At 37.2% G+C, this 27,971-nt stretch overlaps 1 protein-coding gene across 1 annotated transcript; it reads right to left on the bottom strand.

Annotated features, from left to right (window-relative positions):
• Nucleotides 1-23,502: 23,502 nt before the first annotated feature.
• Nucleotides 23,503-27,236, bottom strand: LOC143581680 (cinnamoyl-CoA reductase 1-like). Its single transcript, XM_077064409.1, has 5 exons — nt 27,081-27,236; nt 26,708-26,862; nt 26,212-26,397; nt 24,445-24,797; nt 23,503-23,776 (listed from the first exon to the last, which is right to left on the bottom strand). The coding sequence occupies exons 1-5, from the start codon at nt 27,199-27,201 to the stop codon at nt 23,587-23,589; spliced, it is 1,005 nt and encodes a 334-aa protein (XP_076920524.1). The 5' UTR covers nt 27,202-27,236; the 3' UTR covers nt 23,503-23,586.
• Between the last annotated feature and the right edge of the window lie 735 nt (nt 27,237-27,971).

Raw genomic sequence — 27,971 nt, 5'->3', positions numbered from 1 at the left:
GATAAATCTGCCTGCGCTCACAGCTCCACTACCTAGCGAAACTCTAACGTTGTACCTGTCAGCAGGAGAGCGCGCCATTGGCGCAGTGTTGTTGGTGGATCGCAAGGGAATCCAAACACCAATCTATTATGTAAGTCGGGTGCTGACAGATCCTGAGACGCGCTACACCATCATAGAAAAGTTAGTTTTATCACTAACACATGCGTCGCGCAAGCTTCATAGATATTTCAATGGTCATCCCATTGAAGTCCTGACTGATTACAACATCCAGCAAGTCTTGCGGCGTCCCGCGCTCTCAGGAAGGCTGACAAAATGGGCGCTGGAGTTAGGGGAGCACACGATCACCTACAAACCTCGTCCAGCAATTAAGGGACAAGTCTTAGCTGATTTCATTGCAGAAATCCCTGAAGGAAAAGTCGAAGAGGCTCAGCGCGAAGTAGACTCTCCGCAAGCCAATAATGAAGAAAACATTTGGAGATTATTCACTGACGGAGCTTCAAACAACGAAGGGTCCGGCGTAGGCCTCAAGCTGGTGGATCCAGAAAATCATGAGTATACTTACGCAATCAGGTTGGATTTCAAGAGCACCAAAAATGAAGCTGAGTATGAAGCCCTGCTGGCTGGTTTGCGCATCGCGCACAAGTTCGGAGTTAAAAAGCTAGAGGCCCATGTCGATTCATACTTGGTAGCAGCACAGGTCAATGGCTTTTATGATGCCAAGGAGAACACCATGCCTCTGTATCTAGAGCAGGCGAAAAAACTCATCGAACAATTTGAATCTTTCAGAATCATACACATTTCGCGCAGTGAAAATAAGTCTGCCGACGCGCTGAGCAACAACCAGCTTCGATCACTTTGGCAAAGATGTCAGGGTGGAAGTAATGAGCAACCCGTCGGTGGGAGCGAAGTCTGTCCTTGTAATTCATACAACACCTTCATCATGGATAACTCCAATAATGGAATTCTTGAAGGAGGGAAAGGTACCGGACGATCGCGCACAGGCGAGGAAGATAAGACACAAGTCGCAGAACTACGAACTGCTTGATGGTACGTTATATCGACGCTCTTATCTTGGACCGCTCATGAAATGCCTGGATGCTGAGGAAGCAAGCTATGTGATCAGAGAGATACACGAAGGAATCTGTGGAATACATGCTGGCCCGCGCATGGTGGTTGCCAAGGCAATGAACGCAGGTTACTATTGGCCAGGCATGTACTTGGACGCGTTAAAAGAGATCCAAAAATGCAAAGCATGTTAGAGCTATGCGCCAAACACCATGCGGCCAAAGAACAACTTGATTCCGGTGACCTCCGCATGGCCTTTCCACAAATGGGCAATCGATATTGTGGGTCCCTTACCACAAGCGCAAGGGCGGTTAAAATTTTTGGTGTGGCAGTAGAGTATTTCACAAAATGGGTTGAAGCCAAGCCACTGGCAAAAATCACAGCCGAGGCAATGAAGCAATTTATTTGGAGCCACATCATATGCCGTTTTGGCCTGCCCATGGAAATTGTGAGCTACAATGGCAAACAATTCACTGACAGGAAGATATCCAGTTGGCTCAAGGAATTGCGCATCAACCAAGTCTTCACTTCAGTATACCACCCTCAAGGGAATGGCCAAGTGGAGCGCGTGAACCAAAGCTTGCTGAATGGGCTGAAGAAAAGGTTGGAGGGAGAATCACATGCATGGGTCGAGGAGTTACCTAATGTCCTGTGGGCGCACAGGACATTAAGCAAAACCAGCAATGGCGAGTCCCCGTTCAGCCTAACCTATGGAACGAATGCTATGATTCCAGCAGAGATTGGATGCCCATCCTATAGAGTGCTCATGATGAGTAAAAAAGACAACGAGCAAGAAAGGAGGTTGGATCTCAACTTACTTGAAGGGCGCAGAGAGGTGGCTATCATCAGTGAAGCCAAATACAAGAAAAAACTAGAAAAATATTACAATCAGCGCGTGAAAGAATGCCACTTCAAGAAGAATGATTTTGTCCTTCGGAACAATGAAGCTAGTCGCGCAATACCCCCGGGAAAGATGTCTCCCAACTGGGAGGGACCTTATCAAGTCTCGGAAGAATTGGGAAAAGGCGCATACGCTTTAAAAGATTTGAATGGAAAGAAGATCCCGCGCACATGGAACGTAGCACAGCTTAGAAAATGTTTCATGTAAAAGTTGTCAATTTTGTAATCAAGGCCTTTTAAGCCATTATGAATAATGATGCGCGCTATTTTCTCTTAATGTGTGTTCTATTACCTTTTGCATACATGTTTCACACTTCCCTTTATTAATTTTGAGCAATATGACAACATTGTATTGACATCAAAACTAAAAATAAAACGAAGTAAAACATACATGCGCGAGCTTCAAGCTCAAACGCGTTAACGAGTTTTAACTCTAAAACGTCAGGGCCTTAGCCCAATAATATGAGCCTTAGCTCAGGGCCTTAGCCCAATAATATGAGCCTTAGCTCAAATTACTCAACATCCACCCTACATGCTGCGCAGCTAAACCATAAAAATACCTAAGCACAGCTAAGGCAAAGCACATGCCAAAACATAGTTGTTAAGGTCTCAGGTCGAGGTCGCGCATGGGATTGTAATGGATATCAGAGTAACACATACTGACACGTAAAGGCTAAAAAACTCATTCATAATTCCCTATAATAAATGCGCGATAACGTCGCGCAAAAGAGGAATAATGAAATGCCAAGGCACGTGTCAGCATATTCAGAATATTGCAAAATAACTTGAAATATGACAAGGATTAAGTAAAATAACTTCCTTACAACCTTGTTCAAGTTTCAATGTGCAAGCATATCTTATATTCAACAAGCAAACACATGCAATATAAAGAGATGAATTGGGAATGCGCAAGATGCGAATAAGGGAAAAACAAAATTTCATTCCAAAACATAGAAGTTTACAAATTTACAAAATGATGAGATAAAAACTACAACAAAAAAAAAAACATGAAGGGCTTTTCAAGTCTCTATATCAACATCGGCCTCTTCATCGTCCTCATCATTACCTCCTCCCTCAGCATCTGGCGCAGCCCGCTCCTCGTCATCTCCAAACTTACCATAATCAAGCTGTTCGTCTTGAATGGAGTCGTCTTCTATCACGATAGTGTCAGGAGTAGGTCCTTTGGCCACGCCAGAGCCGCTAGCAGAGGCAGCATTGCCCGCGCCATCATCGCTGCCACCAGTGCCTTCACATTCGTCAAGTAATTTATTTAGCGCGCCAAGATCGGGCTGGTCAGCAAGCGCGGCTATCTGCAAGTCACAAGGAAAAGTATGAGTACAAAAGATTAGGAAAATAAGTCAAGATAAACTCATTAAGGTTAAAATACCTGCTCAAGGATGGGAATTGGAGTATTCAAATACTTCTCCCCCACCCCGGCCATGTCAGCGCAGACAACGTCGAGCTGATAAGGGTAGTCGGATGGATTCTTCTTCAGCATGCCATATTCATAGCCATCCTTAAACCCTTCAGCTCGACCCACCAAGCGCGACGCAACATTGCAATCCATCACAAGGGTCTGAAACTCGTCTGAGTATTTCATCGCGTAAGCGCAACGAGTCACACCCTGTGAAACTAGCCATTGACGATCGTGCGCGAGGGAAGAAACAGACGTCTCAAGAGCAGGAACCTGAGAGTTTAACAACTCAACAGTTTCCTTGGTTTGTTTTAGCTATTCTCTGTCAGACGCTGCTGCCGCCAAGGCTTCGTTCTTTTCTGCTCGCGCAGCATCGAGCTCTTCTCGGCCAGACGATGCTGCCGCCAAGGCTTCATCCTTTTCTGCTCGCGCAGCTTCGGGCTCTTTCTTCAGGCGCGCAACCTCACTCTCTAATAAAGATTTGTCAGTGTTAGCCTGCGCAAGAGTTTGATCACGCGCCTCTGCCTCCAACTCCAAGTCACGCGCTCGGCGCGCGTACCTGGCCGCATCCGCTTCTGCCGCTTGCAGCTTCTCCCGCGCAGCCTGCAGCTCATGCCCGCGCTTCACAAAGGCAGCGTTGGCACTTGCTCGGTTCTCGCTAAGTTCTGCTTGGAGTTTCTCAGCTCTCTCTCGAGCGTCATAAAGATTCCAAGCAGAAATCTTAGCCTCTTGCTTGGCCTCCGCAAGGGCATCGCGCACTTTTATATAATCATTGCGAAGCTCTTGGGAGGCAGCAAAGAACGCAGACCCAACAAAAAGGTGGTCGTTGAGCAAGTCCACGCGAGCGCGGTCCTTCTGAAACCTCTTTTCAGCCGGAGGCACAGTGTGAGCCCAGAAGTCTTCACACACGCCCATGGATTGAAATGAGCTATCCTCAGTAATATTCCATCTCGGGCGGTATATGTGATCGGCTTCCTGCAAACACAAAGCAACGCAAAAGCAACGTTTTAGTCTTCTAAACACTAATCTGGAAGTCCGCACAGCGGAGCAAAACAAACTTATACCTGCGGAGAGCCAGCAGAAAAGTCAGCGCCAGCCCCACGAGAAGAAGACTGCGCCACGAAATCTCGTGGCGCTACAGGGCTTGCGCGGCCGCCATCGGAATCTTCAAAATTGACCTCCTCATCATCCTCCGTAACAGGTCTTTTCTCCTGCGACTTGGAAAAATCAAAAACAGTCTCGCGAGGAGGGCTGCGCGCAGGAGGAGGTGAGGGAGGTCTTGACGCCGTTAGATCAGCGCGTAAAATAGTCTCCCGCTCCTTAGTAATCCCAATGAGAAGAGATTCATTGCTTGTTGGAGCAGGAGCAGAACTAACGGCGCCGGCGCCGGCGCCAGCAGTGCCACCAGCAGCTTGTGTGCCAGCTATAATTCATATGAAAAAACCAACAAGAAGAAATGATTCATGACTTAATCTAAAGGAAAAAATCAGAAAATCAAAGCGCAATAAATACTTTGGCTCACCGCCGTCCGCGAATTGAGCATCGCCATGAAGTCCATTTTCCCCCTTTTCGAGGGTAAAACAGGGGAGTTCAAAGCAACCTGCGGCGCAGCCTCGGTACCTTGCTGCGCCTGAGGTTGAGCCACCAAAGTCGCCGGCTCTACAAACATTTGAGTGAGCAAAGCTTCATTAATAACTCTATCGGAATCACGCTCATAAAACCACAAAATATAAACAAAGTATACCTGTTGGAGAAGATGAAACAGCAGGCGCAGCGCCGCTTCCCTTGTCCGCCGCGCGAAGAGATGAGGTGGCAGCACCATACCTCGTGTGGACGGGAGGATTGCCAACACCTCGAGGCAAAGAAGACGAGGAAAACTTGGAGGTAAATCCCTTGGTTTTCTCAAGTCCCTTCGCTTGGGTAGGAGGATCCTGGGCAACAGGGGCATCATTTTTCTTCTGTTTTTTACTGGCCCCTGCACCAGTTTTGCCTTTAGCTTTGCGCTTGAGTTGTGGCGCCTCAGCTTCTTCCTCCACCTCCTCTTCCGCAAGCTCCAACTCATAGTTCTCGAGCGCACCTACAATACGTGCAACAGAAATGTTAACCAAATTTGGTATTCTAAAGGCATAAGCATAAGCATAAGTACAAAGGCTTACCAGGCGCATCGCTGTCAAAGCAAAACTCTAAATCGACAGGGATGAACATATCATCGAAGCGATCGGGGAAATCAACTTCCTCAGCGCTCAGCGCGACAGAGCCACCCTCCATATGCTCGTCATAGGCGGCGTGGACGTATTCCTTGCTTACTGCATAAAACAAGACAAATGATATCAGCAAAACGAATTATATTCGCGCAGAAATAATGCAATGAGCTAATAACTCACCTAAGCCATCAACTTGGACGACAGGCTCAGTCGTGCTGTCGGCCCACCTCTTGGTCATACCAACCCCCACCAGCGCCTCCTCGCAAATATTCTTGGCGGGGGATGGTTCAGCAGTTAACTTGTTAACCCATGTGCCTGTTGGGTTCTTAAGAACATTCTCATCCGCGGGCGCAGAAGTGATCGCGCGCATGGTCATGCGGATGGGAATCACACCAGCCTTAATATAAAAAAATTTTTCAGACCAGTCACGAAGGCTTTTGAAGGAAACAGTGCAGCACTTAACATTCTGACTGCGCGGTATGAATGAGAAACAAGAATCTTGGATTTTTGGCTTGTAAAAATATTGAAAGCGCCGAGGGGTGGGCTTTTCGCGCTGAGCTTTGCACATGAACTCAAAATGAGTCATGCGCACTAGTCCACAAGGATGGACTTGGGATATGTGAATCCCATAAAACTGAATGAGCGCACCCATAAACCTTGTCATCGGAAGACGAAGGTTACAGTGAGTGAAAAAGTGAGAGTATAAAGAGATATAGCCGGTGGCCGGATCTGCCGCCGTTTGCCCGGCCGCCGGGAGCAGACAGCTGTACTCAGGGAGAAAACCCTGAGAGGCGATGAGATTGTCGAAATCAGACTGCTTCAATTTGCAGGGAATCTCATCCCATCTCTTCACTGTTTTGTTTTTCCCCACCTCCTCCGACGAGGCCTCGGCAGCCCGTTTACCCTTGCCGGTCTTCTTCAAAGTGGACATAACTAACGATTTTACACGGCGTTTGCTGGGGGAAATTGTGGTGTCTGGGTTATCTGACATACAATTGTGAATCAAACAGCGGTTACTTTAAGCACGAAAATCTGTAAGCAAAAGACAAAGGCTCTTAATCGGAATGAAAATTGAAGGAGAAAGAGCTCTGAAATAACAATGAAGATGAAGAAAAACCACTCAAAAGGCTTGCTTTTATAGGCCCAGGAGAGAGAAAGAAACAGGTACTGATCAGAGTTACGCTCACGCGCCCCCACTCGCAGGTGCAGGCCAACATGAGCGCGACACGTGTTCCTGACACTGTATGAGGAGACATGAAAGGCCACTGTAGCACCTCGAGCACACGAAAAGTCTGACACATAACGTCTCCATCTCTGACGCACGTCAGCACCAACCAACCACGTACATGGACGATTCATTTCAACCAAAAGGATAGAATTTCGCGCAACGCACATATGAGAAATAAAAAAGAAAAGACAAACCCTATTAAAAGAGCAAACTATTAAGTCTAATGTCTATCTTACCTCGCTCGCGCGAGACAAGACACACATTAGACTGGGGGGGCTTGAAGAGGTATGCACCCGCCTTAACATCGAGCGGGGCGGGTCAACCCACAAGATATAGACAAGAGGCTTGAAATCAGGATGTCATGAAGACACAAAGCCAAAACCTATGCGCGTGGCGCATATCACATATGCTCACGCATATCACATATGTTCACGCATCACATATGCTCACGTGTATCACATATGCTCACGCATCATATATGCTCACGCATATCACATCTGCGCGTGGCGCATCTGCGTGTGGCGCGTATCACATATGCTCACGCATCATATATGCTCACGCATATCACATCTGCGCGTGGCGCATCTCACATATGCTCACGCATCATATATGCTCACGCATATCACATCTGCGCGTGGCGCATCTGCGCGTGGCGCATCTCACATATGCTCACGCATATTACATATGCTTGCGCATATCACATCTGCGCGTGAGAATAAAGAGAAGACCTCGCGCATCCCCAGGATAGGCGCATATCACACATGCACATAATCAACCACGTCCTTATCCAAATCAGGATAATGACAACCATGATTGTGCTCATCAGACAACCTTCCAGAAGGTATCCTTTAAGGAATAAAGAATATGCTGAGGTTGACAGGTGCCAATGAAGGGTGGACAACTCAGCAAAACCCATGTGCTACCACGTGATTGCACATGGGTCAGGTGAAATACCTTGGTCAGAGAATAATCAACGAAAAAGCACGTGTCCTAAGGACACGTGGCGCGAAGCAATATGAAGAGGCCAAAAAGGCCCTAATTGGGTCTGAGCCCAATCATTGGAAACCCTAATACTATAAATACCACACCACCTCCACAAGGGGAGGTAAGCAAGAAAATACATTCTAAATCCTTACTCACTTTCAGATTATTATTATCTTCTCCTACAATATCTTATTCTCACACCGGAGGGTTACCCCAAAGAGGACCACTCTGTCCCTTTCTGAGGGGTAAGTTCACGGTGCTGCTCGTTTTGTAGGTGGAAGAATGCATACTCCGGAAAACCATCGGTGATATAGTACACTCATACCCGAGGAAAGTTGATCGTCTACTAGTAGGTCGATCCACGTTTCTTCAGAACACATGCTATTGAAAACATACCATGACTTTGCAGTCTTAATGGAAACTTGGGGTCTTAAAATCCAAAATTCCAAATTATTTATATGCTTAGTGTTCATACTTACAAACACTAATGGTAAATTCCACCGAAGACCGAAACATCTAAAAAAGATTTAATCAAGCTTTCGGCTGTTATATCTTATTGTTTAATAAATAGGTCACGTTAAGGTTGATGTGTTTACTTAAACCGGAAGTGTTTGGGTATGTTTGAAATTATTAGGATCAATTTGTTTAACCCAATTAAACGTGTCTCTTACGCACTATAAATTAAATGGGTCATGTTATGGTTAGTCCTAAGATTGGTGGGGGTCTCTTAGGCTGAGGGGTGTGGGGGGCTCTAATGGGGGCTTTAGTGGGGGCTCCAGCCAATAATATTATGACGTGTGGCAGAGAGAGAAACTGGATAAGGGGGTGTTGGAGCCCCCGTTGGAGCCACTGGCCCTGGTGCGGAGGGGCTCCAGCAGGGGCTCCAACGAATTTTTTTTTATTTTTTTATAAATATATTCAAACAACGTATTATTAAAAAAACTCATAAATTATTAAAAAAAACACACATTAATAAAACATCGGTTGGTGCGGTGACGACCATAAATCGTCGTCAATATAATCTGAATCAATGTTGGGGTACCAATTTCCAGCCATTTTTTTAAAAAAATGTTGGGAAGATGGGTTGATTTTGGGTTTTATTTTGAAGTTGTGGTGATTGATATGGGTGAAATGGGGTATTTTATAGATGAAAAAACGTTTTTTTTTTAATTAAATAAGAGCCCAACGGCTCTTTGTATATGTCCAACGGCCACTTGCACACTCCCCTACGCCCTCAACCTCTCTCTTCTGCCGCTAACCCCATCACGTCTGCATCATTTTTCGTGCTAGCGCTCCGTTAGCGCCCGGGTTGCGCCCCGGTGGTGTGGTGTTAGCGCCTGGAGGCGTGAGCGGAGGGGCTCTAGCGCCCCCGTTGAAGCCCCACACCCCTCAGCCTTAAAACAATTAAAGGTCCCTAGGTTGAAGTCCTAGGAACTACTAAAAGTTTTCTTTCAAATAAATAAATAAATGTGTCAACTTGACGATCTGTATAATAATTTAAAGGGATATAGGTGATAACATGAACAGCCAGGAACTAAGTTTCCTTTTATGTTATATGTATGATAAATAATTCTCAAGGGACATCTGCTGGATGATAAGCTTTAGAGGGTGTTTGGGATTCCTTGTTTTTACCTTCTTATAACTTATGACAAGTTAAAAAAAATGTTTGGGTTTCATTATTATGTGAGAGGAAATGTTGATAACTTATGACTTTTTCTTATAAGTTAAATGAGGTAACTACAGGGTTGAGGGTTTAAATCTTAGTATTCTATGCATATCATGTATGTGGTTAACAGAAGTATATTAAATGTCATCTGAAAAACGGTATTATAATTATTATATAATTAATACAACAAAGACAAAAAGAAAATAAAGAAACCTTTTGTATGTTTGGGATATTACTATATAGGGAAAACACTATAAAATAGTAACAAAGTTTCAAGTTTATTTCAATTAAGTCACTCATATTTTGTTTTGTCTCAATTAGGTCACTTAACTTTAAGTTTGTCTCAATCAGGTCACTGAACTTTCAATCTGTGTTTTAATATGAGAGGAACAACTACTATATTATCGTAAGTGATATATTTACTAATAAAAAATAAAAAAAATGTTGGTTTTAATAACGTTTTAGTTATTTATTAACATATAATATGAAGGTAAAAAAATAGTATATGAACATTTATTAAAAGTTGAGTGACCTGATTGAGACAAAATTAAAAATTGATTGACCTAATTGAGACAAAATAAAATATGAGTGACTTAATTAAAAGAAACTTGAAAAACTTGGTTTTTAATATGAGAGGAACAACTACTATATTATCGTAAGTGATATATTTACTAATAAAAAATAAAAAAAATGTTGGTTTTAATAACGTTTTAGTTATTTATTAACATATAATATGAAGGTAAAAAAATAGTATATGAACATTTATTAAAAGTTGAGTGACCTGATTGAGACAAAATTAAAAATTGATTGACCTAATTGAGACAAAATAAAATATGAGTGACTTAATTAAAAGAAACTTGAAAAACTTGGTTACTATTCTATAAAGTAGTCCCATATATATAATAATGTATCACGATTGTTGTTGCTTAACGTTTGGGATTACTAGATGTTCTGAAACTCATCAGGGTGGGCCCCAGGATTGTAACATCGATGTGCCTAGATTTGTTTCACGTACATCAAACGCACACTGGTCAAGAGATGTTGTCTTTCTCCTAATAAGTTCTATTCAGGAAGAAACCAGCGACTCTTATCACAAGCAGGAATGATTTTCTAGCTCTTGACAATGGAGGCATTACACGGGGCCACGAAGTATGACTGCGACGCTATGTTAAGTAGTCTTACTATCATGTGCAAGGAAAATCAAGCTCATTAAGTTGCCTCTTGGACTAATCAAACATATCAAGACATTTGAGTTTGATGATATACCATGTTTGTCCTAGAGAGTATTAGTTCTGAAATCTCTCATCTTCAAAACCGACCGGGGTCCAATGAGAGTTCTCTTCCAAAAGGTACACAAATTTATGTAAAAGCACTTAGGGGTGTTTATTATTCGGTTCGAAACCGATCAAATATATATATATATATAACCAAGTAGGTGATTTTTATTGGATATTTTAGTGTTATTGGATTAAGTTGTCGATGGAGGAAATAACGTTATGAGATTAAACGAGTTATGTGACGCAGGAGTGCGGGCTTGTTTAACAATAATATTATTTGAGTTTTGTTATTTGGTTTTATACTTGGGCTTAAGTGTAATGTCAAATGGGCTTTTATTTATTTATTTGGGCTCATAAGGGAAATAGATTTGGATTATATTAAACCATATTTTTTCATTCCCTGAATGATTATTATAACTGTATCGAATATATGGAACAGAGAGGACGATTACTTCTTCTCTTGTTCTTCATCACATTCACAGAATTATCAAAATCCAACTCCATTTACAGAAAAATCTCTGTCTTATCCGATAAATCATTGCGTGTAACCCGCAAATAGGTTTATTTGAAAGTGATTCACGATTCAGAGATTAATCCAAGAAATTGTTCAAGAAACCAAAAATTGAAATCAAGATTACAGGTTTGCATCATTGATTGAATTAATCATCCGGATACGCAAATTATACAACAATTTTAGAGTTGAGATTGTTTGGTGATAAAATTAATGATATGTAATTATACATAAAAACAGGTAACATGGGAGTCATAATATCGAAAACAATATGAAAATGAACCCAATTAATATTGAGAATGCATGGGTTACGTCTAAATTCAATGATCCCGGACACACGTGTGTAGAGAGATAAAGGCCAAAGTAGAAGAGACCAAGTTGGACCTTTCTGAGTTTTAGAATCTTATGGTGTTTGTCGATTTGTCGGACCATCCATCTCAAAGTTAAATCAAACGGCCTACTTTCTTGACCTTTTCTCTTCACCTTTTAAAATAATCAAACAAAGCTACTATTAACTATTAACCACATATTTTGCAGTTCAAAAACAAGGGTTGCTTTTATTTCGGTTCTACCGACTGAATTTTTAATGATATGCTATTAAAGCTAAGCTGGATAAAATGATCAGTAGATCTATTTTAATTAATAAGTTTTTCAAAACGATCCCTATAGTTCATGTAAAGGGTTATGTTTTTATTAAATGAGAATTTGTTTAGAAATATGAATCAAAGTCATGGAACACTGGAACCCACTGTCCACTGAATTTGAAAAGGTTAGCAAGGAAGTATATTAAGAAAGAGATAATAATACGGTACGGCACTTTCCATCACAACTTTGACACGGCACCTTTCTTTATTGGTCTTCTATTTGTCTTTTGCTAATCACTTTCTCTCCTTAATTAGATCATGCATACTGAAGTGTTCTGGACTTTAAAACTATTTGAGTATTTTCAAAACGCCCCCTACACCGCCCCTTGTTTGTTATATGCTTAGTTTTTGGTTGGAAAGTTGTGTACGCAATGGTAGTGGGGAGGTTGTCCAATCAAATAGTTTTGCCTTTTAATTTATATTAAAAAATTAAAAAGATAATTATTGTGTAATGATTAAAAGGGTTATGAGATGTTAACTCCATTAATTTTTGCAAAACTCTCTGTTATTGACTAGGACGTCATGTGTCGCACAACGCCCCTATGTAGAAAGTTACCACTACATATGGTCTTACCTTTTCCTTTGTTTTTTATTAATACTTAATAAAATTGACAGATCAAGATTCACTTATATTCCCAACTAAACATAATCATTTATCATTACATGGCATTAGAGAAATGAGCCGAAATAACCAATACATAGTCTTCCCATGGTAGTTTAGCCACGGTAAGTCCACATGTTTTCATATACGATTGATGCCATTCAATCGCATCCCCCTCAAGGTGTATAACCGTGTATAGCCACGGTAAGCCCACATGTTTTCATATACGATTTTGCCATGTTGCATGTCATAAAACCCGAATGTGTATCTATAAAGAAAAAGAACAGTGGGGTCAAATCAAAAGAGAAGGGAAATGATCAATTGAAATTGTACTTGCAAATCAAGATATTCAGAAGGTTAATAAATCATTTCAAAGAGCTGTACTAAGCTACGTAGTGAAAAATATGTTGACACTCTATCCCGCCGCAAACACTTGCTGATAACTCACGACCATTAGAGGAGACCATTGGAGCGGGAAGAATGGCCATCCATTCGCCTTCGAGACAACTAACGACTTCTATTATGCCGTCACTGCTAATTTCAGTGTTTTTGGTACGAGAGATCTCACACCACTCATCATGATCCAGAGTATAAATTTACTTTCATGTAACGCAACTATTATACCGTTTGAAAAAATGATCAAAGAAGTATGAATATGAAGTAAAAGTTTCACTATTGATCGCATGCCTTGGCCACACAAGAAACTCTTGGTTTGGTGATGTCGCAAATGATGTCATACGCAAACCTACACCTTAGTGTAATCGACCACGGATGTTGACTTTTATGTCAGTCCCTTATACCATTTCATTTTCTTGACTTTTCAATTTGTTTATCCTTTGCCGCCAACTTCAAATTGCAAATGAAATAAGCAATTGGAAGTTTAAATAAGAAACTAATTTTATTTGTATAAAGGATAGTTTAATACAATAGCGATATCTTTGTATTAAATAATATATAGTGTCTTTTGAGCATGGCTGAACTATGTGACTTTAAATAATAATAGTAAAGATTTGATAAATAATCTGGATTCGTTAGTACCCTCCTATGATAGATTGTTAACACCCACACGGCACACCCCTCATTACATATTGTTTTATTATGCTTGGTAGCTTTATAATTCGTGTAATGCACGAGATACTTCAACTAAATGCAATTAAGCTATGGAAATTAAATGATTAAATTTAAAAAAAAAATATATTTTATCATATTAAATAGTTTATTAACTTTATATTATATTTTCTAATGGAATATTCATACGAATACGTTGTGTATTCTCACGCAATTTCTTCATAATCACAAAAAAATGCACCTAATGATTTTATTAGTCAGAATTATATTTTTTAATGGAATAGTTTATTCTAACAAAAGATGATAAGATGTTTCATTATGAATGGTATATAAAAAAACATCATACATAAAATTACCATGAATAAATTACAATTTTGAAAAATAGATGAAAACTCAATGAAAATTGATTAAATATATGAGAATAAAATTGTTATTCATTCATAGTTTCTTCTTTCCTTTATCATCTTAGAACTATAAATATCGTTTATTGAACTTCACACATTCATCTTCTACACTCAAAAGTGCATATAATTGATTTAATAAAAAAATATAGTATATCTGATTTCATAAAAAATATAAATATTTTGATTACATTAAATATAAATCTATCTATCTATAATATATATATATAAACGAAACCCCTAAAATCTTGCGTGTCACGATGTGGTCGTTCCCTCCTTTTATGGAAGCTACCAGATTGCTTGATTTTTAAATGGAAGTCTCTCATTGATTTAACCCAAATTCATGGGTGTGTCTTACCAAAATCATATAGCTCTTAAACAAGTTATAACATCTCATTAAATTAAATTTAATCTTACCAATTATTTGATATGAAAATTATATAAAATAGGGATATACTAAAATAAAATATCCAATTTAAAAAGAAAAAGATATTATTTATAATTAATAAACAATTTTATAGTAAAAAACATAAGCGGGTCAGGTTCACCAAATACAGATAGCTTTTAAACGGGTTATAACATATCATTTATTTATGAAACCCTTTTATCTTCAAACTCTAAGTATATCATTAACTTTCTTACAATAAAGAAATTAAAATTCAAAAAATAAATATTAAAAAACGAAAAATGTAAAACAATCATTCTCTCAAGCCATCAGATTGCTTTATTTGTAAATTAAGGTTTCTTACGCATTTTACTCGAATTCACTGGTAAAGGTCTCACTAAACCCAGATAGCTCTTAAATGGGTTATAACATCTCATTATATTAAAAATTAATCTCATGAAATATTTGATATGAAAATCCTATAAAATAGGGATATACTAAAAATTAATATCCTATTTTATCTAAAAAAATGATATTATTTATAATTAAGAAACAATTTTATAATAAAGAAAATAAACGGGTAATGGGTATCACCAAACCCAAATAACTTTTAAACCGGATTATAACATATCTTTTATTTGTGAAACAATTTTATCATCAAACCTCAAGTATATTAATTATTAACTTTCTTACAATAAATAAAATTAAAATCCAAATATACACATATAAATATTAAAAACGAATAATGTAAAACAACCCCGTAATACGGGAGATAAAATCAAGTAATATATATAAACGAAACCTTTAAAAGCTTTCTGGTTGCTTCCTAAATTATCTCAAGCTACCAGATTGCATTATTTTTAAATGGAGTCTTCTCATGTATTTCACCCGAATTCATGGGTATGGGTCTCACCAAACCTAGATAGCTTTTTAACGGGTTATAACATCTAATTAAATTAAAAATTAATCTCACCAAATATTTGATGTGAAAATCCTATAAAATAGGGATATACTAAATATTAATTTATGTTTTTTTAAAGATATTATTTATCATTAAGAAAGAGTTTTATAGTAAAAAAAATAAGCGAGTCTTGTGTCTCACCAAACCCAAATAACTTTTAAACTGTGTTATAGCATCTCATTTATTTGTGAAACTCTTTTATCATCAAAACCTAAGTATATTATTACCTTTTTTACAATAAAGAAAATTAAAATTCAAAAAGTAAATATTAAAAAATAAAAAATTTAAAACAACCCCTGTAATACGGGGGACAAAACCTAGTACATGTATATTTTTAATCTCTGTAATTTAGTTAATTAGTTATTTGATTAAATGATGGATTGATATGTTTTGATCACACTGACATAAATATGTTTTCATTAAAAATAAAATAATAGTTTGAGCATAAATTTAGATAAGGAACGAATCTTCAATTAACATGTGTACAAGCTATTTTTTTTATTAGAATGGGTAGATAATTCACACACACACACACACACACACACACACACATTTAAGGGGAGGGGGGGTTTTTAGGAATGTTTTATATGTGAGGAAATAGATTGATAAGTTACAGTATTATAACTAGCTTATCCCAAAAATAAGTTATAAGAAGGTAAAAAAAGGAATCTCAAACACCCCCTTGATACATGTATATCCTTTACATCATAGCGGAATTCATCCATGTAATGCAGCCGAAATTCAGTCGGTATCGATTCGGTTGTTACGATACCAATATTCTCTATGGTAGCTAAATGAGAAAACTCAAAAAATAAAGCCATGATATGTCTAAAAAGATATGAATACGTGTTTTATAACGAACGAAACCATAAAAGCAAATTTCTTTCTATAATTTCGATACCGGTACTGATGTTGTATGGTCGGAATTGACTCAGTTATTCATGGCATCGACACTCATATAGCTTATGTTGCCAAAAAGAAAAAAAAAATCTATTTTGAAAACGATTATGTTTTCAACAAAATATTGGCTTGTTGAGAAAAAAATTAAACGCATCCGTGAGAAACCATACCGAGCTGATGTTCTTCGGTCATAATTGGTTCGTTTCCTTGCAGTAAAGATACGATACATGCACTCATAAAACTTACAACGCCAAAAAAAAATTACTCGACACTAAGTACGACTCACCTAATAACTTAAAACATGCTATCAATACGGGTAAAGATACGTTTCCTCGCAGTAAAAATACGATACGGGCACTCATACGGGCATATTTCTTTCCCTTTTTTTCGCATTTTTTTGGGTTAGAATTAACTTAAAATCAGCTATGGATAAAGGTTTTACTAAAACTTGACAGTTATTAGTGTAGTCAGTTAATTATTTGTAAATAAGTATTAAAATCCAAAAACGTTTCTACTATTTAAACCATGTGCTTTTTTATTTTAGTATTTGATATGATGCAAAATATTACTATTTTTCATATTAAATATCATTGATTGGGCCATGTTTTTGAATTTTATTGCTAGTTTATTTATAGGCATATCAGTTATTTCTCCTTATTAAACTTTTTAGTATGATACATTTTTACGTCAATAGTTAGTTAGCACAAGTAAAGTAAACGACTAAATGAAGAGGAAAACAAAAAAGGAAGATATTATTGACTTTGGTGAAAAATGAACAATTAAATATGTAAATAAAACACGTTGAACGAGTTTGCATTTACCGCTGGCCGAAATTTCAATAGTTGTAGACTTGTAGGTTTTTCTTTTTTGAACTAACAACAAATAAGCCCGGATACAAGAGTAACCCAATTTCTCAATTACAAAAGGCGACTCTACAAGCTCGTGACCGTAAACAGCGCTGGGTAGCCAGAGCCCACTATCTCATGTTCCTGAGAAAACCCGCCACCTGAAGGCTCTCATAAAGATTTTTTCAGTGAATTTACATCTGGGTAGCCCGAGCCCACTATCTCATGTTCCTGAGAAAACCGTCACATGAAGGCCCACTGCGATAAAAGTCCAATTAGGATCAAATTCGAAGTAAAATCCTTACGGCTTCCATCCCATATCTTCACTTCACCTCCTGATATCAGTTGAGCTCAAACACATTCGCACATTGGAGTTGGACTAATAATTTTTTTATTTACTACCGTTTCAATTTTTATGTTTAGTTGCTTGATCATGGCATAATGTTTATATAGAATTTACGTGCTATGGAGTTTGTCTTTGAGCGTGTTGTATAATCATCATTGTTAATATTATTTTAGAAATTGTTCACACTATTAGGGGTGTGCAAAGTCGGCTTGGTATGGGGCTTAACGATAACCGAATGATTGGTTAAGCATCGGTTTTGGTTAAGTTTGGTTATTGGTATTCCAATTTCCAAGCATAATTATGAAGCTTAGAAACTGAAATATGTCGGTTCTAAGTTTGGTTATGATGTTCCAAACTATGTAGGTATACAAGACCGAAGTAAAGGTATAAAATTTGGAAAGCCATAAATATACAAGGTTGGGTTCGGTTTCGGTTAAAGTTTGTTAACAGAGATACATTAACCATAACTAGAACCGAACGGTCAATTAATCATATTCATTTAGCTATAACCATTGGTTTTGTCCAATTATTATTTTCGATTAATGGTTCCGTTTTTGCTCAGCCTAATTCATAAAACTCATGGTTATTTCATCATTAACTACTTTTTTAATATAAAAGAACAGGAAAGGACATAAGGCATGTGCCTATAGCCTATGTGGGCTATGTCACAGAAACTACTCAAACTAGAATCCAATCCAAATTGTATTCGTTGACACAAGGCCCAAATGTGAATTGCTCCTTAAGGGCTTATTTTTTAATGAAACCCATATAACAATACGAGACATCGTGGGCCTGGGCCAGATATTGCGGAACACCCATATAACCAAGTATGACTATTGCATATTTGCATACAACTATGTCCAACTCTTTTTATAAAAATATGTTGCTTTTAAACGAATTTACACAAATGATATAATCAGTTATCCCTTATCCAACCTCAAATTTAAGATATCGAACTCAGCAAACTTGGCACTTGCAGGGGTGGGCATAAGTGGACTATGACTCACTATACGGCTATACTGATCAGGCTAGTAAGGTCCAGCCGGACAACAAATTGCATGACTTACTGATCTACTGATCTGAACGGTCGATATCAACCAAAGCATATGCTCCTAGGAAAATTGTGAATATGAGTTGCTACATGCATGTCAATGGCTTTTTGGGCACTAGGGTTATAAACTTTGATCCGAAATTAGTAGGGTTTATAAGATGTCGTTTATAAATTTATAATAAAGCATCTTGTAAATTATAGGGTATCAGCAATGGTGAGAGGTTGGAGTAGAATCACCTGTGGAAACAACTTCAAACGTCACAAATAGCCATCATCTTCAACCCAACGTTAGGGTTTTTGGGTCATCGAATCTTAGTATGAGACATTTTGAGAGGTATGGATTCATAAAGATCATATCTAAGGTTTCTCGATGAACTAGTAAGTTCTCTCAAACCCATAGTTATCGCGTCCTGAAGTTATCACAATTAGTTCTAGCCATAGATAATCTTCGCTTAATAGAGTAATCACTTTGCATAGTTCCCACAGAGCCTTAGTTCTCGCATAGTTAAATAGTCGCTAAGAATAGTTGTTGTAGAGTCTAAGTATTCGCTTCGTGCTAAACGAGAACTATAGCCAAGTGGCAACTTGCTTTAAGCAATTACTTTTGGTGTGAGTATTTCATGTTGAGTGAGTGCTTAATAAGAAAGAGTTTACTTTAGAATAGCGAGTACATGGAGTTCTTGCAAGTAGTGAATACTAATAGTTTCACATGTGAACCTTGTACAGATTTGGAGGACATTGCACTCATAGACATACTTAGTCAGAGAACCAGGTGAGTTCTAGATCCCATCTTTTATATGTTCTCAGGGCGGTATGGATAGTTGACACAATATGTAATAATGAAATATGTTTTTATAGAATAAAGTGAAGTTTTACAATAAACTGATATAGTAGATTAAAGTGCTGCGGTTAACATGTTTTATAATTATAGTAACAGATTCGAAAGTATAATGTGTATATGATGCCCTGCTTGGGTGCGCGCATATAATGTGTATATGTGTGAACCCTCAGGTGGGCTAAAGTGAAATTGCACTAATTTTGACGTTATTTTACTAATCTCGTGAAAATAACGTTAAAAGTGGCGGAAGGTTAATCAGGCATCATGTGGTAGCGTTGATAGCCGAAAGACAAGGGTACATGCACCAATCGGCCGGTGTCCCAATGGTTGAGTGTTATGTGCCTTATGTCCAAGGCTTGATGCAAAACTACCATCGAGCTGGGGGTCTCACCGGAAGCAGCCTCTCTATTCCTACGGGGTAGAGGTAAGGCTGTCTACATCTTACCCTCCTCAGACCCTACCATAGCTTTGCTATTGGTGGGATATACTGAGTACGATGATGATGATTCGAAAGTATATAAATGGGTAATGATTGGTAAAGTTAGTATAGTGTCAAGTTTGCTATATCTCTTTTGGAACAAATTGGAATAGTGGATGTTGTATACCTTCCTTTGGAAAGAGACCAATTGTTTATAGCGGATGCTATATAGCTTTTGATGGGAAAAGTCTAGTATAGACGGTTATCTACGGGGCTGTGCATATAGAGCAATGCTTTTATCGCTTGCCATGGTTACCTACGGGGTCGTAGTTATAACGCAATTATGACGGTCATTTATGATATTCTAAAAGTTGCAAACTTGTACACATGATACTTTGTGTAATATTTCGGGTTTTCTATTTTATTGTCTTGTAGACCCGGGTTTATTATTCAGGTTATCCACATTAATAAAATCGCGTATTTATTGAGTATTTAGGTTGATTATCTCATTTATGTTTATATGTCATGTGTAACCGCCTATCGAACCCCAAATTCGCTTATTTTGACCTAATATTGCATTTAATCAAAGTTCGGGGGCTAAAAGGTAATTAATTCAAAAAAATCAGTTTTCCCTCCCCGCACGTTGGGCTACGCGGCACGTGGAGGGTTCCTCCGTTGCGTAGCACGACGGAGAAAGGAAAACGACCGACAACAAACTCTCCGCGCTACGCGATGGGCCTGTGCTGGTCCGCCGCGTAACGCGACGGACCTGTCTGTCGGTTGGTGTTGTTCAACCGACGGGAATATACTGATTTCCATCCCAATCTCCATTAATGCTCCCAAATCTCGTCAGTCACGAACCTAGACGACTATTGCACATTATAAGACTAACTTTCTCTCCAAGATTTGAGTTAATTTCGTTAACTTGGTGATTTTATTTTATTGACCATTTTGTAATTGTTTCACAAATCAAATGAATTCGTGTTCTCCCAAGCTAAATTAAGCCCATATAAATCACCTCTTGCTTCTGCTAAATGTTTGCCCCAACTCAATTTACCTTTAATTCGTGTTCTTGGTGCTCAATTGATCGTGTTTTGAGGTGTTGACTTTCTTTATTCAAAGTTCTCATCTTTTCGGGTTCTGCTCGTTCCATTTGGATTCCGGGTAAGTGTAAATCTTGTTTGGTTCAGTTCGCTTTAATAATATAGTGTAAATTTAATTTTTCAAAATATTTTTAATAAAAGTCAATCGGCTCGCTTATCTCTCGTTTTCTATATAATGAGAGTCTACAATGTAATTTTTAGTAGTTATCATTGCTTCTTTTTGGTTTTAATCATAGTTATTATTTATGGATTTTTTAGGATTTTTCAATTAAGTTTGGCCGGCTCGCTTATTCTCACACACCTCATCTACTTCATTAGCTCGCCTTATAACAAAGGTGAATAATCACTTATCCCTTTTTTCCTATTTTTTGTTTTGGAGGCTATATGCGTACAAAAACAAACTTAGTTACTCATAATATTATATACTCAAATATAATTCCACTATTTGCGTAATTGCTCGATTAATTGCTAAATGCTATACGACTATGTGCTTACTGCTTTGGTTGGTATCTCATCCCCATCATCTTCCTCATCCTCATAGTATGGTCATATATCGTTGGAGTAATTTGACCAAATTTTGTGTCAAGGGGAAAATACAATTATGTATTTGTTGTTATGCTAGTTGTTGTGATTCACATGTCGCAAAGAATTGTCTATTTTTATTGATTATATGTGTATATATATATATAAGAGGGATATTTTGATAACCATGTTGAGTTTTAAGAACTTAAAAACTTCAATTCTAGGCTACACATTTAATTAAATGGGTTGGAATATGTGGTTGAGATTAAATCTAGCAAAAAAGTCAAAGTATGAGAGAGAATAAATATGTAAGTTGTTACACTAACTTTTACGTCCGTTATACATGTGTAAAAAGTCGACTCGGTGCGTAAAAAATTGTGTCATTTTTTTACGTGTATGTAACTTACATATATTACGCATGTGTAAAAAAAATTCGAAAAAAAAATCGTTACAGTGAGTTCTTTCGAGTTCTTAAAACTCAAAGGGGTTCTTAATTGAAATATCCCCTATATATATATATAGGATCAGGATCATGTGAGAACTTTTTGGAAATTGAGAACTTTGAGAACCATTTTGAACCACAAAAAAACCAAAAAATAACAAAAATCATAAAACAAAAAAAAACACAAAAATAAAAAAAGTAAAAAAACCAAAGTTCTTATTTATCATCCCGGTTTCTCCAAAAAAATTTTTTTTTCTCGATTTAGCTAAATTATACATATATGTATAATATGTACATATATGTACACACATGTTTTTTTCCTATACACATATGTATAATTTAAGGTAAATGATAATATACATATGTGTACATTACGTAATTAGAGATTAAATGAAAGTATACATATATGTATAGGTATAATACGAATTAAAAAGAAAAAAAATCAGTTTTTTTTATTATACATATATGTATAATACGTACACACATGTTTTTTCCTATACACATATGTATAATTTAAGGTAAATGATAATGTACATATGTGTATATTACGTAACTAGAGATTAAATGAAAGTATACATATGTGTATAGGTATAACACGAATTAAAAAGAAAAAAAATTTTGTTTTTTTTTAATGAAACCGTAATGAAATATAAGAATTTTGGTTTTTTTACATTTTTAAAATTTTCCTTTTTTTGTTTTATAATTTTTTTAAATATTTTTTTAAAGGTTTTTTTTTTGTGGTCCAAAATGGTTCTCAAAGTTCTCAATTTGCCAATGGTTCTATTAGGATCCTTACCCTATATATATATATATATATATATATCAAATATATCAAATCGTGGTTACTCGCTCAACACCTTATTGTTGACAATATATTTTATTTTTTACGTACGTCGCAAATAGCTTTTTAGATGATGTGAAATTGAAGACTTAGACTGGAACTTAGGATTTGAATAAAATAATGAACATTTGTTTGATTATGAGATTTATGCAATGGGTTTGGTTTATTTGCTTTTCGTTGAAACAATGTATACTTTTATTTGAATAGAATAAATAAGGTATTAACACTTGATTTACTTTAGTGTCTTTCAGCTATGATGCAAATTTTAGTCGCGCTCAGACACGTTTCATCATAGGTTGAGGTGAGTGTGTGACAATGTGGCTTACGTGTATAGTAATAATATGACACTTATGGTGTTACAGCTTACAATCTATAATAGTAGTTCTTAAGACATACCACTTAAAGTTTTACTAAAGTATATAATGGTGATAGAATTACGTTTAATAGTTTAAACCTCTTTTTATTTTAATTATGTTTACTTTTAAACCATGAAACAATAATAAAAGTTTAACGGTTATTAAGTTAAAAAAATGGTTTTAAGTAACTTTATTGAAATAATATTTAAATTTATTATTATTACATGATTTTATGTAAAAATCAATTAACATCACATATGTGACCACAATGTTATCGATGTTTTGTATCAACCATAAATCTTATAACTTTCATTGAGTCTACCTTTCATATTAATCTATGTGATTACGACCAATCTAGCGGTTATGGAGAACTAAACAATTTCTTAAACATCGTTAATCATGGAGTAATGTGACAATTAGCATCATATTATAAACTTAGAGGTGAGCTTTCTCATTTTCTTATCTCAATATATAGAAAAATAATCCCTAATTGTTTTTTTCGTATTGGATTGGTAGAGAGATTATGTGTTACAAACAAAACATAAACACAATGATAATTCCCTTAACATAAAAATATATAGAGAACGTTTAATAAATCACCAAATTTAAAACAAGCTACTCAGTGTTGATACGGATTTGATCATCGGCCTGGGTTGGTTGCACCGGGAGGTGACCTTTCTCTTGTAAACTCTTAACCGTCTCGTATAAACTCTGTTTGATGGGTGTGAATTCAAAACCCAAATCTTTCAGCTTTTGGTTGGAGAATTTGTATGGCTTTGCTCGTGGTTTCGTCTCATCTTTACACCTACAATTCACCATCACCCATTTTAGCATCCATTATTTTAACTTTAAAGATAAGCCACACCATAAATATTATAATTAAAGCCTTGTTTATTTTTGTTTTCTTATATTTAGTTTCAAAAGTGAGTGATTGCTGTTAACTTGTTAAGTGTTAATATGGTCCCACATGAAAAGTAGACCAATTTGGACTGCTAGTGTCCACTAATGAGTCGTGGTTGGTGGGTGGGTCCAGTCACATACTACACGTCACTTATGAATGTCGGGTTTGGTGAGGAGTTATATGGGCCAGAAGATAATGTATTCTTTGAATTTTGGTGTAATCTTTTTTACTTTTGATTCTTGATATGGTCCCAAAATCGATCTAATCATGTATTTGGTTCACCTGCACTAAATTTATACATTTTAAAAACAGATATTGTATTTAAAAATAGAAAAGGTTGTTTTATATGTTTATTAACTTCATTTCGTGTTATATGGATTTCTATGCTCTAAATTATACTAATAGAACTAGGTTTTTATAGCTGCGGTATTATCGGAAGTAGCATCTTTTAACCCTAAATGGATGTAATATTTCTCCATTACACTCTCAGGCCTGCATATAGCTCTACTATAAATGATATTATATTTGATAGTTTGTTCAAAAAAAAAACAAAAGAAGGAAATGGTAATTACTTGGTGGGTATCGGGTATTCAGGGAAATATTTAGCCAAAATCTCAACCACTTCTCCGCGATGAAGCACGCTCTCTGCACACAAATATCGGCCAGAAGCAGAGGGAGTCTCGAAGAGTAAAATGTGAGCCAATGCCACATCTCGTACATCGACGTATGCTTGGACTGAATTCGCATAGGTCTTTGCTGACCCAATTAGGTACTTTAAGATATGAATGATGCTTGCATTGACCGTGGGTTGCAAAAGCGGTCCCATCACCAACACCGGGTTGACTACAACCAAGCCAACCCCTCTTGCCTTAGCCTCGTCCCACGCAGCCTGTTCCGCCACCGCTTTTCCATAGCAATACCAATTCTGGGGTACAAATATTAAGAAACATGTCAACGTAGTTATATAAATTTGTAAACCTAAGTATTTATATAAAGACAATGAAGCATGTTTAACAATGTTTAGTTTCAAAATATAATACGAACTATTATTAAAAATGTTTGGTATTGTAGTTAACTATGGCTTTCAAACATATTCCAAGATTAGGCACACCTTCTACTTTATAATGCTTAAGAAATAAGAATGGACAGGTCAACGTATTTTGGACGTTTCTAAAATCCCGGCCGGGTTTCACGGGTGGCGGTTGGCCCGGACCGGTCGGACCGGTAAAACCCATTTTTTATAAAATCCAAAATGAAATGTGCATGCCAGGATTCAAACTTGGGTCATTTCAGAGATAAAAGCTTTAATAATTACCCCATAAGCCAACCAACCAAGCTTCATTGATGTCTCTGTTGATAAAACATAAATCACATATATTTAAAAAATAATGTATAAAACATAAATAAACATTAAAGTTTGTTATTATTATTATTTTTGGTTATTATTATTTTTAATATGTATATGAATTATATATATATGTAAATATATATTTAAATTATTTATGACGTCATCCGGGTCAAACACCGGTCCGCCCTCCTGGGTTGGTCCGACCTTTGACCCGGTAAGGAGTCCGGGTCGACATCCGGGCCGGGTCTGAAAACATTGGTCTCACCAACTTGTGCTCCATATTCTTTGTTTCCATACATGTAGACTATTTTATAGTTTCTATTATAAAAGTTATCCCGAAAGATATATCATAATAGCATAACATTCATACAAAAAATAAACCAGTTAGATATTTTTCAGATATACATATAGTGATTATTTATTAGATAAATCACTTTTAAATAAAAATCACAAGAAAGAGAGGCAATTATACAATGCCACAATGGCATTATCACAGATTCACCGCTCTTTATTTTAATAAGTTTTGTAGAAAAGTCCCACAAGTTTGTGTAAGGTGGTGTTTGACTAATAGTTTGACCATTAAATAATCAAATAAATAATTAAAAAAAAACAAAGGTTTTTTAGAACGGCAGCTTTCTTATATTTAGGCTACCGCACCCTCTAAATTTGCAGAGCCCGATACCCCACTCTGGCCAGACTATATTGTCTTAACCAGATCCACGCTAGTTTTAGAGTTTGGCTTGGGCGTTCCCCCCAAAAACCATACTGCCGACTGCCACTTAACAGCCGTTGTTACCTATATAAACTCAAGTTAAATTATAGGTGTATAATATTATAATAATGTATATTTAAATTCATGGTGACATTATGGACTATGGAGTGGTGAACAAGTTATACCAAACTTGGGGAAAATGTCAATAATAATATATTAATATGTCACATTGTCACGGTCACCGGAAAATTAGGTCTCCGAGAGTGAGTAATGAATTACCTTGGTGTTCTTGCAGAATTCAAGGTCACTCCACCAGCTCTCATCAACAACATCATCAGGACTCCGGTTCGGATCCATATACACCGCTCCAATCGACGATGTGAACACCACTCGCCGGACTTTACCTTCTGCTGCAGCTACTATTACATTCCTTGTTCCGATCACTGCTGGCTCCACCATTTGTTCCTGTAAATTAGTTACACACAGTCACGCTTGCCTTCTGCTTCGATGTAATCAATGCTTTTTCAGTTTAAATATATAAAAAAAAAAAAAAAAAAACTTTTTCTCTAGAGTCGAATCAGATAGCGTTGTTTCGGTTACACTTTGATCCTAACTTTCACTTTTATTACCAACAGCAATATCAGCAGCATAATCATCATATCAATTTAAAGCAAAGTATGCTTTCAGGGGTTATTTTTGCATTCGGTCAAAGTGTAAGTATGAATTATTATCATCCTAACATGTACAAGTATAGTTAGGATTATTAACAACTTACAGGATCATCGGTGACCGGACTAGCAGTGTGGAAAACACCATCAGAGCCGTTAATGGCTTCACGCAAGCTCTCGAAATCGAGAAGATCTGCTTTGTATAGAGTTAATCTCTCCTTCGCTCCTTCGAGCTCTCTCAGATGATTATTCTTCGGATCATCTAAAATTTAAAAAAAAGAAAAATGATTAGTTTTCCCGTGTTTCTCTTTTCTACTCTTGCATTATTTGAGGGTCCGTTTGTAATTTTGTCTCAGTCTTTTCTTGTTCCTTACTAGCCGGGTTTATTTTAATAAATTCCTCGTGATTCAATAATAATAATAATAATAATAATAATAATAATAATAATAGACATGAAAGGCGAATAAGCGAGCTGAGCACCTGGGTTTCTAACGGTTCCTCTAACGCTATAGCCTTTCTCGAGGAGCAATTTAACCATCCATGAGGCGATGAAGCCGCCGGCGCCGGTGACGCAGATGACTTGATTGGTTGCCGGAGACATGATTGGTGGTTGGTGAGTTGTGAGAGAACGGTTGGTGGTGACTTGTGGGTATTAATTAAAGATTTAGTATGGAGTTTGAATATAGGAATGAGAGTATTTATAAATGGAAAGTTCACCAACTCACGGGTCGACTCTTTTCGCCTACCTTTTAGTGCCAAGTCAACAATTCTCGTATGTTCTCTTGAAACAAATACGTTATTAAAGGTTCGAGGATTTAGAAATAGACTTGTGTTCATTCTTTGCGGTCGAAACACGACTCGGTTTTTTTATAGAACTCATGTTAGTTAAACCATGAGAAAAAGAACAAAAACTTTTGAAACTTTATTACAAATAGCCTTGTTTCATTCTCATTAAAATCGAAACGATTACAATAAAGTGGAAAGCAAACGGGCAACAAGCTGCGCCGCAACCCCCTTATGAATAGCAAAACCAATTCTACCAAAAACAAAGCGCTGGGTCGTAGAAGACGAAAAAGTACTATGTACGATACGCTGAACCATGTTTAGAAAATTCACAGCCTCCGGGGCCAGAAACACAAATGTATCAAAAGCAAAAGGGAGAAACATATGTTGATTTTCTAAACAGGCCTTCTCGTGTTTGACAACTTTGCCCGATTCGGCCTTCAACGCAGCCTGACCCACAACAAATCCGCGGTCCCTAAGCCCGACAAGAGGAGACACTCCTGTAAGGTCCACACACGCGTGTTTCCCCCCTGCTCACCCAAACACAAGAATATTAGCTGGTTGTAACGTGGACCTCTCTTCGAGCGG

Source organism: Bidens hawaiensis, unplaced genomic scaffold (assembly GCF_021521415.1).
Source record: "Bidens hawaiensis isolate Kalapana, Puna unplaced genomic scaffold, B.hawaiensis_p1.1 tig00031140_1, whole genome shotgun sequence".
Classification (NCBI taxonomy): domain Eukaryota; kingdom Viridiplantae; phylum Streptophyta; class Magnoliopsida; order Asterales; family Asteraceae; genus Bidens; species Bidens hawaiensis.
Note: the sequence above shows the minus strand (reverse complement) of the source record. Positions and strands in the feature narration are given on the sequence as shown.